The 14,552-nt window shown below is 42.4% G+C and overlaps 1 protein-coding gene across 2 annotated transcripts in view; it reads right to left on the bottom strand.

The window, feature by feature from the left end:
* MTMR1 (myotubularin related protein 1) overlaps nucleotides 1-14,537 on the bottom strand; it is a 32,387-nt gene extending 17,850 nt beyond the window's left edge. Inside the window, exons 1-11 of one of the 2 annotated variants that reach the window (XM_042834564.1) lie at nucleotides 14,485-14,537; nucleotides 11,831-11,936; nucleotides 9,448-9,471; nucleotides 6,187-6,262; nucleotides 5,256-5,350; nucleotides 4,956-5,063; nucleotides 4,481-4,582; nucleotides 3,810-3,893; nucleotides 3,106-3,255; nucleotides 2,305-2,493; nucleotides 1,636-1,821 (exon numbers count right to left, since the gene is read on the bottom strand). In XM_042834564.1, coding sequence (XP_042690498.1) covers nucleotides 1,636-1,821; nucleotides 2,305-2,493; nucleotides 3,106-3,255; nucleotides 3,810-3,893; nucleotides 4,481-4,582; nucleotides 4,956-5,063; nucleotides 5,256-5,350; nucleotides 6,187-6,232 — 960 coding nt within the window. In that variant the 5' untranslated portion in view covers nucleotides 6,233-6,262; nucleotides 9,448-9,471; nucleotides 11,831-11,936; nucleotides 14,485-14,537. The remainder of the gene's footprint in view (nucleotides 1-1,635; nucleotides 1,822-2,304; nucleotides 2,494-3,105; nucleotides 3,256-3,809; nucleotides 3,894-4,480; nucleotides 4,583-4,955; nucleotides 5,064-5,255; nucleotides 5,351-6,186; nucleotides 6,263-9,447; nucleotides 9,472-11,830; nucleotides 11,937-14,484) is intronic. The other variant, XM_042834565.1, reaches the window with a different exon arrangement.
* Between the last annotated feature and the right edge of the window lie 15 nt (nucleotides 14,538-14,552).

Below are 14,552 nucleotides of genomic sequence, written 5' to 3'. Positions count from 1 at the left end.
TAAATATGTGGGGAAGAGAAGCACCAGAATAGGACCCCAGAAAAATTCTCTGCATTCCAATGTGAGAAAACAGAAAATTGCTAAACATTTGCATTCTTCCCCTCCTGAGCACGTGAAACATCTTCTGGGAAGAAGGAAAACTAAGTTCAATGCACAAGTGTACAAGGCCAGTCTTCAAAGCAATTGCAAGACCACGCTACACAGACAATCATCTTTTAAGGGAAAGGATGCCAGGTTGGAAATATCACGAAGCACTACAAAAGCTTGTACAAGAGAACAGAGCTTGTAAACTGAACTAGTTAATTGCCATTTACTTCAATCATGAAGCTATGGAGATGTTAAAAGAGTTTGGTCTTCAACATAAGCAGGAAAATTATCTATAAAATATGCAGGTATGCAAGAGTTTGCTCTGTTATCCTTATATTACATAGGTGGTAAAGCTGTGGATCTGTTAATTGTTACAAGTCAAATGAATCAGGAAGAGAAGGTAAGCACCCACACCCACTTACTGCAGCAATGGCAGCTTTCAGGAAATCAGGTTGCAATTTATGCTGCCCACACGGTAACATGAAGTACTGTATAAGGGGAAAGGCATGAAGACTGCCTCATGTTTACCAAATCTCCTAAGTAATGTAAGTTTCAAACTGCTAATGTCATCTGTGAAATGATGGTATCAAGGTTCATCTCTGATGCCATGCAAGCCCAGACACCCCACTGAAATCAGTACCAATGAAAGGTGATCAGTGCATAAAAATCCTCTTTTAAAACTTGATGACCACATTTAAAGCCAGGCTGATTATTAAAAAAAATCTTTCCAGATACTCAAGATTCCCAAATCCCCTTGAAATAGTCAACTTCAAGCCAACAGTGGTCCGAAAAGAACATAAATTTGTTTAAATCTTGTACAATAATGTAAGCATTTGCTCCCTCTACTGGTTCTCCTGCAGCAGTTAGCAAGTACTAGCTACTGAATAACTGATTAATTCAAAGCACGTTTGCCATGAGTGACATTTGAGGCAACTGCTAAATGAGACAAATTCCACTCCACCCATATTCATCATAAACAGAGGAGTGAGTATGATAATGAAATCATCTATTCTAAAAGCATTTCAGAGGTTAATGAATCAGACTGTAGAACTGTGTGATTTATTTTAGTATTACATTAACTAATAGAGCAGATTATAGCTCAGTGCAACACAGACTGTGAACAGCCCAGGAAAATGTAGGTGTTCAGCACATGAACACCAACACTACACTGAAGGAGGGAAGTATGAGCAAAGACTGCTGCTTCTGTGTTTGAATTACTACCAAGAGGACTTCACTGTAATCTGAAGTTCCCAGGGCAGTTTTCCAAGAAGAAGGGATAACCCTGGACTGCTCACAAACATTTTCTCTCAAGAAAATAAAACCCTGCCCAACACCAAATATGATACTGAGCCACAAGGAGTTAACTCACTACCTACCAATACACAGAGCCAGTTACTATGGAATGGATCAACTTCAGTTCAAATGCTAGGCTTTAAGTGACTCTTCAAAAAAATTATACTGATCAAAGATTGGAGACACTGTTCTAATAACATTTTCAGAAATGCAAGTAAATAACACCATTTAAAAACAATTTTTTCACACTTTTACCCTTATATATTCCAGCCAATGCGTGGAGTCCACGTTTGATAACCACCGCGTCTCATCGATAGTAGGGTAAACTATTTCTTTCAGCTTACGCAGGGATTCCCTCATTACGTGTATGTTATGAATTTCCAGAAAGACCAGCTCTGCGTTTGGGTAGGCACTTTCACTCTCATATCCTCCGCCTTTTGCCTGTCATACAAAAAGTAAAAGCAGACAAAGAAAAGAACACGTACAGGACTTCAGTATAAGGCTGAAAGAGTTGCTTCAGTTAGGTCTTCTCTGGAGAGAAAGGATTATTCTAGCACTATTAAAAACACCTTCTTGCTTTTGCTTTCTCTGAGAAGTGCTAGGAGTATATTTTTTAGACTGAAGAAATCCTGCTTTGTAGTGGGCTACATTTGCTAATACAGCTATGCAGTTTCCTCTTGTTATCACTGAAACCTTCGTCCTTCTGCTGGTGTCACTGCATCATTTCTCAGGAACATGCTCACGCTGCCTTCAACTCCAACATACTCCAAACCACTTACCTCCCTTCCCATGGCTCTAAATAAAGATCCCTGTTTAAATTTCTTTTCACATCGAATTCTCTGTACCTTCATATCTCTTGCTCAATCTTCAGCAATCTCTGGAATAAAGACTGAACCACCACTACTGTTTATGGTACCAACCTACCTTGTTTGTATCTGCAACACTATTTTGTCTGGCATCAAAGATGATAAGTTTATGTGATTGAGCATTGGCATCCATAATTGTCTGCAAGTATTTTTCATCCTCTTTACAGTGCTTATCATTCGGGCCTACCAATGGCTGGCTGCACCGTGTTATTGTTGCTTGGCTCTCCGGATGAATCCAGGATAACACCTAGGATAAAGCAAAACTCTTTTAGCTTACTGTACTAATGTAACAGCAGCGAGCCAGAGTGCAATTAGACAACCACTGCCTACATGGCAAGGAAGATTCCTATGGGACATTAAGAAAAATTTCTTTACTGTGACAGTGGTGAAACACCAGAACAGGTTTTCACTGGGAGTCTACAGACCTGTACAGCACTTTGCAAAGCAGACCCACAGCATGAACACTGTCACCCCCTCACATATTTAAAAAGGACTTTTTCACTACCTGCAAAATATATTTATTCTCAAGAAAACTGCCATGGCTGCAACACATTCCATACCAAATCAGAACACAAGTTAATCAACAAATTAGCTTCAAATAATACTCCAGCCTAGAAGCATTAACTCCAAACAAAAACAGCACATTAAACAGCACAATAACCAAGCAAACTAAGACTCACATTTCAACTGCTTTCTTCAGCTCTAAACTCATGAATCCTAATTCTTCATTCTTTGCTCCCTTTTTAGAAAGGAAGTGGGCCAACTAATGTTAAATAAAAGCACTGAGGAACTCTGATCATTTCTTAGAAGCTAGACAATACACAGAGCACTTCCATTTCCTTGTGCAAGTTTCACTTACTGGCACTCTGCCTTTTGCTCGAAATGCTGCCACTTTTGAGAGGTCATCATCTTTTACACTGGTTGGCACAACAAGAACAGAAGGATATGTATCACAAAGCTCATAGGTGCTGTTAATTTTTGATATTTTCCAACTCTCATTGGGCAAGCCCTGTAAGAAAACAAAACATTTTTTCTATTTTTCAGGCTAGGTCTGTACTTACTTGTGCTCTGTAAGGAAAATTTCGACGTGCTACACTTAAAAAGAAAAGCATGTCTACATTTTTATCTAATAAGAGCTATAAATTTTAGGCCCTCAGATTTTATCATAAGTCAATACAATGAAAGACTTTCCTTTTTATTATCTTTAAAACTGCTATGCAAAACAACCATTTCAATAGACATTTCAATTTCAGGTATAAGGTGATCATACAATGAAATATTAATGTTGCAACTGGGAAACCAGATTTACAGTGACAAAGTAAGGTTACTCCTTTGTTTAATCCTGCTTACTCACAAGCAAATCTTCACAGAGCCTGCATTTTCATAAAACATCACTTGGAAAACGTAGATCTAGCAATGCATGTTAACACAGATCAGTGTGCTCTTTCTCTTTAGCAGGTGGTCAGCACTGTCAAAGTCAGGCCACTTGCTTTTATGATCTTAACATGAGACTGAGATAGTCTCTAGAGGCAGCAAAGATGAAAACTCTCCTATACAACTTACCTGTCTTTTGTATTCTGACATTGGATCGTATACTTTCCAACCATTGGCAGCAAACTTTTCTTTATAGCTGAATGCAAAAAGAGGCTAAAAATAACAAAACAGAGCTATAAGTTACTATCTGATGGGCTGTAAGTACAATAAGCTCCAAAACACACAATCCTATTTCAAATGTCACATTTCTAGAACTCTTTTGACAGCAGGTACAAACTTTACTGTCAAGAATGGACATTTTGCTAGAAAGTTAAAGACAGTTATTCCAGCACATGTCACATCATCAATAAAATCAAGAAAGAAAAGAGAATTAAAGTTACTTGCCTGTAATCATACAACAGACCAATGGCAAAGCCAGGATGAGAAAACTTTTCCTACTTTCTAACCAGTTCTTTATTCACACAAGCAAACAGAAGTACATTCAGCAGATAGCTAATAATTAAGCTAATGGTATCTTTTTTCCAAAAAGAACTTTCATACTGAACTATCTACTGCAGAAAACAAGACTCCCTATATTCTTAATCACATTATTAGGAAAATCTAAAGAGTTTTTGTACAAATCTGTGTAGCTTGCCTGCTCTGTAACCAATGTTATAAATCAATACCCAGCACTTCCAGTTTTCCCACCTACACGTTTCAGAGAACAGAGCAGACAGCTTCCTGTGCACCTTAAGACGTACCAGTCCATTAGAAACAGGGAACGCACGCGTTACAAGGTTTTCAAAAATCTCCAGTCTGTTCTGTTCCTCCTGTTTATAGGCAAGCCGCAAGTTCCGCATATCCTGTCAAAAATAAGTCATATTACTTTACCCTATGGTAAATTTAAAAAGGTCACAAAATTATAAGTAACGCTCACTGACATCATTTGACCTGTGTCAGAATGGAGTTTCATAACTGGATGACTACGGTTGTTGCGTTCTCTAGCGACTCCAATGGCAACAGCCATTTTTCCTTTGAATTCACTCTCAGGACAAAAGGCAGAAGTGCTGAACACTGCACAGTATCACAAGAGGAACTGAAATGTCTTATCTAAATGAAGCCAAGTTCAAATACAGGGAACTGAGCAGGCAGAAAGAGCACATGTATGCTGATTCCTCTCACAAGAAAATGAAATGAAAATACTTTTGAAATGAACATATCTGTACCATGTCATACCTTGCATACTATTTCTATACCACATGAGTTGTCTCCATGACTTTGTACTCCAATTTTTTCAACTCTACTTATCACTCCGAGAGGAACATCAACAACAAAAGGTGGATCCTGAAAGACACATGGAGCAAGTGAATTGTGTTACATTTGGTTTGGAACACAGTCTTGTATCATTCACGTGTTTCATTAGGATCAACTACAATTCCTGTTCAATAGATCACTTAAAACAAATTCATCACTTTGAAATCTACTTCAGAAACACTTCCACCCAAAAGAAAATGCAGATAGACAGTGGACTCTTACCCTTTCAACACTTTTGATATACATCCTGAAGTCCGTCACTGTCAGCGTACCACTAACTGCTCCCATAAATGGACAGATGTACATAACGTCTTTAGCTGGAAAACAGACCAATTGAAGCTTTGTCTTACTATGACAGGCATTTACTTCATAAAAATCTATTTCTGTTGAAGAACAGCAAGATTTCTGTAATTCCACAATAAAGTAAGATTCAGATACTCGAAGCATAAGAAAGAGGAAAGCCTGCTCTACAAACGTTACCAGGACTAGAAGAACCTTGCTGTTCTCAACAAGGAAAAGAACTCCTCACTGCTTCCCAGCACCTCAGTGTTGTGTGTGTGGGGGGGGGCTGGCAGGTAACAAAGTCTGGCATCATGCTGCTATGCTGAGCTGCAGGCAGCTCTGGTCCCTGCCCTGCGCTGTAAAGTACCCCCACTCACCTCACAGCCTGCAAATGGTAGTTATTGAGAAGTATGAGACTTTACCTGAAAGACTGCACACAGTTTCCTAGGTAAGTACTGTACTACTAACAGAGCTTGCCATCATCAGCCAAAGGGAAATAAATCTGACATACAGCTGGAAATGAAGCTTTATGGAACTTTCTGTTCTTTGTTATCACAATTTAAAACTTTCAACCTATGAAGTATTCTCAGCAGCTCCAAGCAGAAACACAACCTGTGTACCCAGTTTGGAACAAAGTCACCCTTGAAACAGAATGATATGTCTAAATGGACAAAGTCTTCTTCTTGAACTGATTACTTTCATGTTTACATTTGGATTTAAAAAACAAAGAAAAGAGATCCACACCGCGTCTCCTAATCCAAAACGGCAAGACATTAAAAGAACAAAACTCAAAGGGAAACAATATTCTATTTTTAAGTAAACAAACCAGTGGATTAATAGTATTCAGTGTGGTACTTGGTAGTGTGCTTACCAATAACTTTGATTGATTCGCCAGGAAAAAGTGGAGCCTCTTCCATCTGTGCCAGTTTGTTTCCATCTCGCAGCGCCTGGCAGAAACCCAAAACTGTGAGTAAATCTCTCTTTCCATCTGCACTGCATCGATATATTTTGATGCAAAGTGCTTTAACTACTAGATTACTGGAACACAAATAGTGCATCTTTTTTCACAAGGCACAATTGTATTAAACAGTACCGTATTAAGAGAGGCAATGTGTGCTGCTATAAATATTACACAGACATACGTTAGCAATACATTAGTAACACAGCATTTATGCAGCAATTAGTTTCACGTGCTGGCTACATATAGCACAGGAAAATATGAACAATAGCAGCCCAAATTTGCAGCTAGCAATTTGTTAGTCTTTTGCTAAAAGCAGCTATTATTTCCTAATAGCAGTCAGAAACACCCTGACGTGCTCTTTTATGGAAGAGACCCACTAAGGGAGTTGTGGACCAGAAAGTCAGATTAAGAAGTAAAAGTGAAATACAGAAGAACAATTAGTGATTTTAAAATAAGGGCTAGTTTACAGATTTATACAGTTCACAGGTAAGTGGCTTCATTGCTGAATGACACAAGATTGATCCTCTGGGTCCTTTGTTGGTAGCTAAGATTTACTACATTTTAATTAACAACACAGTGGTTTGCGGGACTCGAAGGGCTGCGTGAGAAAAGGAGCTCTTTCTTGTCAACATGATGAAACATCAAGGTTTAATTTTGTACATCTTGAGTGAGAATAAATATAATGGTAGCTTTGGCCTGCTTCCAAACTAAGCCAAAAAACTTCTGCAAGCCTGTATTAGCTAACTTCCAAAAACATTTAAATTGATGTTGGTTTTTTTATTTGCTATTACTACCAGAGTTTTACGTGTGGCACCCAATCACAGGGACAACGACACGCAGACAAGGAGCTGACACCAACTCAGAGGTCAGCGTGCTGTCAGACAGGGCCTTAGGTGCAATGCTGGACCACATGCCATCAGATGAAGACCCTCCCTAGCACACACCAGACACACTGGTACTTTCTACAAATCCTCTGAAAACAAGAAATACGAGGTCTCAATGTACTGCACCAGCACACAGTACCTGGCTACACAGTTAATAATGAAAGATGAGTAAAACTTGCCACCTGATCAGCTTCTGCTTCAGAATGATAGCCATTGTGTCCATCCTGAATCTCCTGCATTGCATGAGGCAGCAGTAGGGCAAGAGAGAAGTAACAGGAAAAATCATGCACACAACAGGTGAAAGGACAGAATCTTTTCTAGTTTCCCACTTTTTTCTTTCCTTAAAGAGACAGCATATACTTGAACCCCAGCTTTGATCTCCAGAGCTCCCCACTCCTGACACAAAACCCTTTCCACACGACACATTCCAAGCTCCTGGGGCCACCCATTTACTGTTACTTGGCACAACAGAATTCAGAGTTCACCCTCTTTTTCACTTAAGAAACCGGACTGGTACTCAAAAAAGTAAAGTATGTACTGTCTTTTTAAGACGAGCAACTTCACAGTGAAGAAAATGAAATCAAGGTATGCCACGTGCTTATAAATAGAATTTATAAGGACAAAAGTCATGCAGCCTTCCGAGGAAAAAATAGTTCAAATAGAATTATTCAGTCAATGTTAGGAATACGACACTGTGTAAGCCATGTTTTCATTAACTTTCAGTTTCATGGTTTCACATTTATCCCCCAACTTCTGCACTGCTCTGAAGGTGACTCAGTAACTTTAAAGTTACAATTAGTCCTCAGAACAAAATAATGCAAACGAGTCACTTTTGTACATGTATGTACATATATTTCGCATCATAACGGCAGCAAAGCCTGAACACTACTTAGATCTCTCTAACAAACATCACGTCCCCCCGCGCTCCAGGCAGCAGCACAGATGTTACTGGGTCAAATGAAGGAATTGCTCTGACACGTTCTGCCAGAACTGCTCTTCCATGTCCTTTCAGCATCAACTAAGACAAGCTGTGTCTGTGACATCCCAATATTCCCAGCCCACGTGCAAACTCCTCACTTGTAAGACTGGAAATCCAGACTCAGTCTAAAGTCATGGAAGAAAAATCGAATTTTTCTTTTTACCAAAATATCTTCTGATAATCTGGACACTACAAGTGCTTAAAATGTCTTCACTAGTAAAAAAAAAACTTTGTAAGAGAAGAATTCCTGGCATCTAAGCATCCACTGAATTCTGGTAAATGGAAATTGCTTACATTCAACCGTACAAACCTTGCCTCTGAAACTGAAGTAGGCACAGGGATCCCTGAGAGAAAACTAGGAAAAGGACCAACAAAACACACCAAGAGACTGTCAAGCAGTGAAGGACAGAGAAGCACAGCAGACCACTCTAGGATCAAAGCCCTTACAAAGGGCTACGAAAAACCAATGGAAAACAGTCCATTTTTGTTACTCATCCCACACCAATTATTTCAAGAGCCTTCATTAAAAAAAAAAAAAAAAAATCAACTTGTGAGCGTTGACTAAACACATCATTTTCAACATGTAAACAAGGAATAAGGCATCATTCAGACTTCATCTGTTGGTACGAGACCAAACAAGAGCTCTTTGTCTGAATAAAAGCACAGACACATCTCATGAACAATGTCAGAACGCGGTCCAGATCTTCCCTCACTCTATACACGCTACTGAGAGGGACAGGAAAACAATGAAGAATAGGCAAGACCTACAAAATCGTCATTAAAAAGATGCAGGTCGGTGCACCCGCATCCAACTTCCAACCCAACCTCCCACTCTACAACAGGACTGAGGCACTGAGGTAGCACACGTACAAAAGCAAGTGTGAATTGAATCTTCCTTAAACAGGCTGGACAGGGATGCAACGCTTTCATCCACTAACACTCTGTAATGCAGACACTACCCCAGAGATGCTCATACAGCACTCAGCAGTCAGAAGCACGTAAGCCTCAGCTGCAAGCATCCGTTTTGTCACAATTAATGCGATAAAAATAAAGTTAGTGTGGCACGTTTGTAACGTAATTTCAATACGCTGCTTTCCCACACGTTGATTTTTATTGCTCGTGGAAGCACAGTAACGGATATGAAGCATTTCAGTGGCAAAGAAGCTGCTGCACTGCACAGAAACACGGCCTGAGTGATTCATAAAAACCATCAACGAAGTAAAGAGCACTCGACACACCAGGATGTCACACAGCACAAAGGACAAACAGGCAGGAGGCCGTTTTACTACTTGCCACAGGTAACCTTACCCGAATATCAGGCCTCCTGTACACCTGTTAGTTAAAATATAACATGTTATCCAACAAAAGCACAGCTTTGATTCATCAAAGATATCACAGTGTTCGACAGATTTTCAAGAGAACTCTACTTCCAAGCATATTCATTACAGTTGAATTTAAAAGCAAAACAAAAGAGTCCTATGTACATATAGCAGCTCCAACTTTGCAGAATTATTTTGCTCTGAAAGTATGCCAGCCACTTCCATTGAGTGCTGAAACAAACGCCAAATTCCTATGAAAAATTTACTCCTAATCTCTCTTCTAGTCAGTGCTACTGCGACAAGAGAAGAGCGAGCCCAGTAATCCTCCAAGGTGCAAATAACAAGCCTGCAGTAACAATGACAAAATACAATCCACACATCTTTTGGATGCTAACGGCAAAACAGCTGCAGCTCTTCATTAGAAATCACAGAATGGCCCGGGTTGGAAGGGACTTCAAGGATGATGAAGCTCCAACCCCCCAGCCACAGGCAGGGCCACCAACCTCCCCATTTCACAGCAGCCCAGGCTGCCCAGGGCCCCATCCAACCTGGCCTTGAACACCTCCAGGGATGGACGGGGCATCACAGCCTCTCTGGGCAGCTGTTCCAGCACCTCACCACTCTCACAGCTCATTACTGAAGGCAGCTGCACCCAGCTGCTGCTACCTGTGTGACTTCCAAGCCAGGCAGAGCCCCACACCACCCTGCAGCTCCCAACTCACTCAGCACTCACCAGGTGGGACTGTTTCTTACTGTTGAACCAATGTCACCCACCTTTTTCCTAAAGATGAGGACTCTGTGCTCGTTTCTTAACACTGAATGTACAGCACCAGTTTTTCTGGATCAATGCTACCCACAGAGGTGATAGCAGCGTTGACAAAGCACCTGCAGCACCACTGAACCTCCACAAATACTAAACACAAAGAAAAGCCTTTCCTAACGCACGGACAAGATTCAGGTCCTGAATTTAAACAAAGAAATTCTAGGACAAAAAATTATAGGGGATTATGCACGAATAAGAGAGCTCAAATCACAGCAATGCAATAATGGCAAATACTTTTTTCTTTTTTTTTTTCCCTCCCACAGAAATTCTAAATACCAGAAGGCTTATTATTTTTTGTTCCTTTGTTTCAAGAAACAGTGATAAACACATCTAATCAGGCCTCAAAAGACTCAGTCCACTTAAGGTGAATTTGTAACAGAGAATGAAGCTACTCAGAATACAAAAGCACTCCTCACTCCAGAGGAATGCCATATAACTCAGAGATAAACTGAGCACCAAGCTTACACATTTGCACTTTACTACAAAGTCCTTCATCTGCATGGCACAGACAACTCTGCCAGCTGTAATGCAGTGTCCCATGGTGTTCTGCCCAAGATTTTACCCTTGACCTGAGAGCTGCCCATCCCTCATAAGGCTAAGGAGCTGACAGTGCCAGTGACACCAAGCCCTCTGAAGGGAGTTTTTAAACAGACTGTGGTCAGAAATATCGTGGAATTCATCTTCAAGAGTGGGCAGATTCTCATCTGCAGTCACAGAATCTAAAATACACTGGTGCTGGACAGCAAACTTTTAAGCACTGAGTTTATTAGCAAATGACTTCAAATCTAGTTAAAAACAAGAACAGTAACATTTTCATCTGGTCATTTTACACCGATATAAAATTCTTCTAAATCTAGGACAAAAGCAAGAAGAACACTCTGCACCAGATAGCAGCAGCCTGTCTTTGTTCACACAGGTGACTTGTCACGTTCTCAAACAAGCTCAATTAACTGCCTCCATACTGGAAACAGCAAATGAGCACAAAAGAACAGGTGTAAAAAGCGTAACAGAACCCATCAGATAAGGTATGCTCTGCAATCATTAATGACAAAAAAAACTGCCAGGAAGGAACAAAAAAAGGTGCTGTTTAGTTTCACATTAATTTCTCTCTCTTTGGTCAAATCCAATGAAAAATGATAAAATATTATCATGTTCTTCAAACAGTAATGAAGACATATGCACTTATTTATTTCTGGTGAAATCCAGTGAGATCAGTTTGGTACTCCAAATAACACAAAGCAATTTCAGCCTACAAATTAATTCACTTTAGCTGTTTTTGTTGTTTTGTTTAATGTAGTAACCAAAAAGAAAGCCAAGTCATTCTTTGCGTTTCATTCAGAACAGCTTTTTGTTCTCCTGCACACTTCAATGCCACTGCTCCAACTATGGAGGAAGACATAGAACAGATTCAAAAGATTCCTATGCACAAACGAGACACTTCTAGTTGTGAAACATTCCGAGATCACTGAAGCACTCACCACCCAGCAAGGGCTTTCCTGACCACCCACCCTTATCCAGAACAAACGAACGCTGCTCAGGGCTCACTTACCCGGTAGTCTCTGGACACACCTTCCGAAGGGACAGCCCCAGAGATCTGACTGGAAATGGTTGCAGCTATCAGCTGTTTGCACCATTCAACGTGCGATCCCGTAGGGCTACAGAAACAGAACATTTCATGCTGTTTAACAATTACTCTGTTACAATCAAAAAGGTCAGCACAGTGGCAAGGCAGTACAGGTGTGGAACAGCAAAGGACCGGGGCAGGTAAAATGGTGCTACAAAGGAAAAGTGCTCACTCAAAAGTGCTCACCCATCTCTGAAGATCTAGGCTCACAGGACAGACTCCCCAAAGGAAGAATCTCCAACCAGAGAACCTTCTCCCAAGTGAGGTGCAGCCAGGCTCCACCCCTTCCTACTGCACAGCTGAACTGCCTTCAACTGTGCTCCCAGGGCTGACCAGGTCCTCTCCCCAGGTGCTCCATCAGTGCTTCAGGCCGTGACTCAACACTTATCATACACATTCAAAATGTATATTGAGAATAGCAAGGCACAGCAATACAAAACAAGGCCATACATGAGTGTTAACACTATACAAATCAGGTTTCTATGTGGGCAGAACGCAATTATTTCAGCAAACAAAGGAGGTAAAAGAATGTCACTGGATGTTATCAGAGATGTAAAGCTGTCAGAGGGCCCAAAGCGTGCATATGGGCCTCGGCCTTATACAAACGTTGGCTTCCTTACCCTAGTACTGTTCTTTTTCCAACATTCATGCTTTTTTTTCTCAGAGCCATCCATGGAATGAATTGGATAACTAACAGGAAACTCCTCATACTCACCTTTACTGCTATTTCCCGATTGTTCAGTAAATCCTACTGAAAATTAAACCACTCTATGCTAGCATTTAAAACTGCAGACTACTGCAGTGTTGAATTCTATACTAACAGTGGACGTAGAAAATACATGTTTCCTAAAGGGCAGTTTCTAATTTAGCCACATTTTTATATATTCATATAATAATCTCCAAATAATGTTAAAGACTGGCTTTCCCACTCTCAGATGTCTACAAGAACCCTACAGACAATGCATCTGAACAGTAGAACTGCACTGAACCTGAGATGATGCATTTGGAGAGCAGCTGCTGGAACCAGCGTGGCTTACAAGTTTCAGAATGCCAGCAGCAGGGAGCAGCTGCCAGCCATGGAGAGGTGCAGCAGCACTGCCCCAAAGCGGGCCTGCCCCACAGGAAGCCGGGGAGGCTGGGGAACCTGCATGCCACTGGAGGCTCAGCTCGTACAGGAGATAATTGCCACTCCTCCACACAGGTTCGCTAGGCACTTGTGCAGATACAAAGCTCATTTCCAAGTCAAACGTAAACCGAAATTTTAAATTCATTTTTGAAATTAATTCACAATCTGAGCATTGTGTGACACAGAAGCAACCACTTTATACACACACCCAGCAGAACACACACACAACTGGGATGTCTGGCAGGTGGGATGACAGCACAAGATTACAAACCCCTGCACAGCCAGAGGCCTTTCCTCACATATCTGCTAGGATAGGCAGGTGCATATAGCCAGAAATTAAAGATCTTTAAGAGCTTTTCTGACAAATCTTAGGAGCTGAGCTTCTTTATTTCACCTTCCTTCCCACCTCTTGATTTCTGCTATACCTCTTTAGGGTTAGCCTAAGCTTGTTTCCAAAGGAGCATTTACTTGTTACTTCAGAAGATTTCTCAATGGCAGATCTGTGGCAGGCCCCGCTACGTCCGTGCTGGCAGAGCAGGTGTGCAGGTGCCCGGCTCTGGTGCGGCACAGCCCGGCAGTGCGGCTCAGTGCTGTGGGCAGAGCAGTGCCAGGTCACATCGTGCCTCACTGCGGTACGGCCATAGCCACACTGAGACTGGTCCAGAGCTCAACAAGGGGGAGAGGAAAATCACAGAATGGCCCAGGTTGGAAGGGACCTCAAGGATCACAAATCTCCAACCCCCCGCCACAGGCAGGGCCACCAACATCCACATTTCATAGCAGCCCAGGCTGCCCAGGGCCCCATCCAACCTGGCTTTGAGCACCTCCAGGGATGGACGGGGCATCCACAGCCCCTCTGGGCAGATAAAAAGTTCAGATAAGAAACATGAAAGCAAGGAATAACGGATGTGTACTTGAGTGACAGACTTCTTAGCAAGGATTTCCAGCTTTCCTAGAACGTCGAGGTTTCTCCTAAAAGAAAAGCGACGGAACACAGAGATGGAACCTCGGCACAATTCCTAACTTTTCTCTCCCTCATCCCGGGGAATTCCATTTAGTCCCGCTCTGTTTCAGCCGAGCTCTGCGCCTGCCCGCCCACCGTGAAACAACGGCTGCCAAAGGAAAACCGCCTCAGGAAAGTTCCGCAGGTTCCCCAAATCCCAGCCAAAATCCCGCAGGCAGCCCCAGCCTTTCCGGCCCGATGACGCTGATCGCGACCAGCACCCAGCCGCGGGCACGGAACTTTCAGCGGGCCGGCGCGCGGAGGATGCGTTTGTTAGCGCGGAGACACGAACGTGAAGGAGCAGACTGGAAGCGCCGTCCGAGCGCCGGTCCCAGGCCCGGCGGCCGGAGGAGGGCCGGGAGGCCGCGGCCCCGCGCACCGCATCGCACGGCACGGCAGGCCGCGGTGCCGGGGCTCGGAGTCGCAGCGCGCCGCCCGCCCGCTGCTCACCTGTCCAGCGTCTCGCCGCTGGCCTGCCGCGATGCGGCCCCCGCCGCCGCCCCAGCCCGCGCGGCCCG

The sequence above is a fragment of the Centrocercus urophasianus genome, unplaced genomic scaffold (genome assembly GCF_019232065.1).
Source record: "Centrocercus urophasianus isolate 14NV4802_14NV808 unplaced genomic scaffold, USGS_Curo_1.0 seq_472, whole genome shotgun sequence".
Taxonomy (NCBI): Eukaryota; Metazoa; Chordata; class Aves; order Galliformes; family Phasianidae; genus Centrocercus; species Centrocercus urophasianus.
The sequence above is the reverse complement of the archived record's forward strand: the minus strand, read 5'-3'. Positions and strand labels throughout refer to the sequence as shown.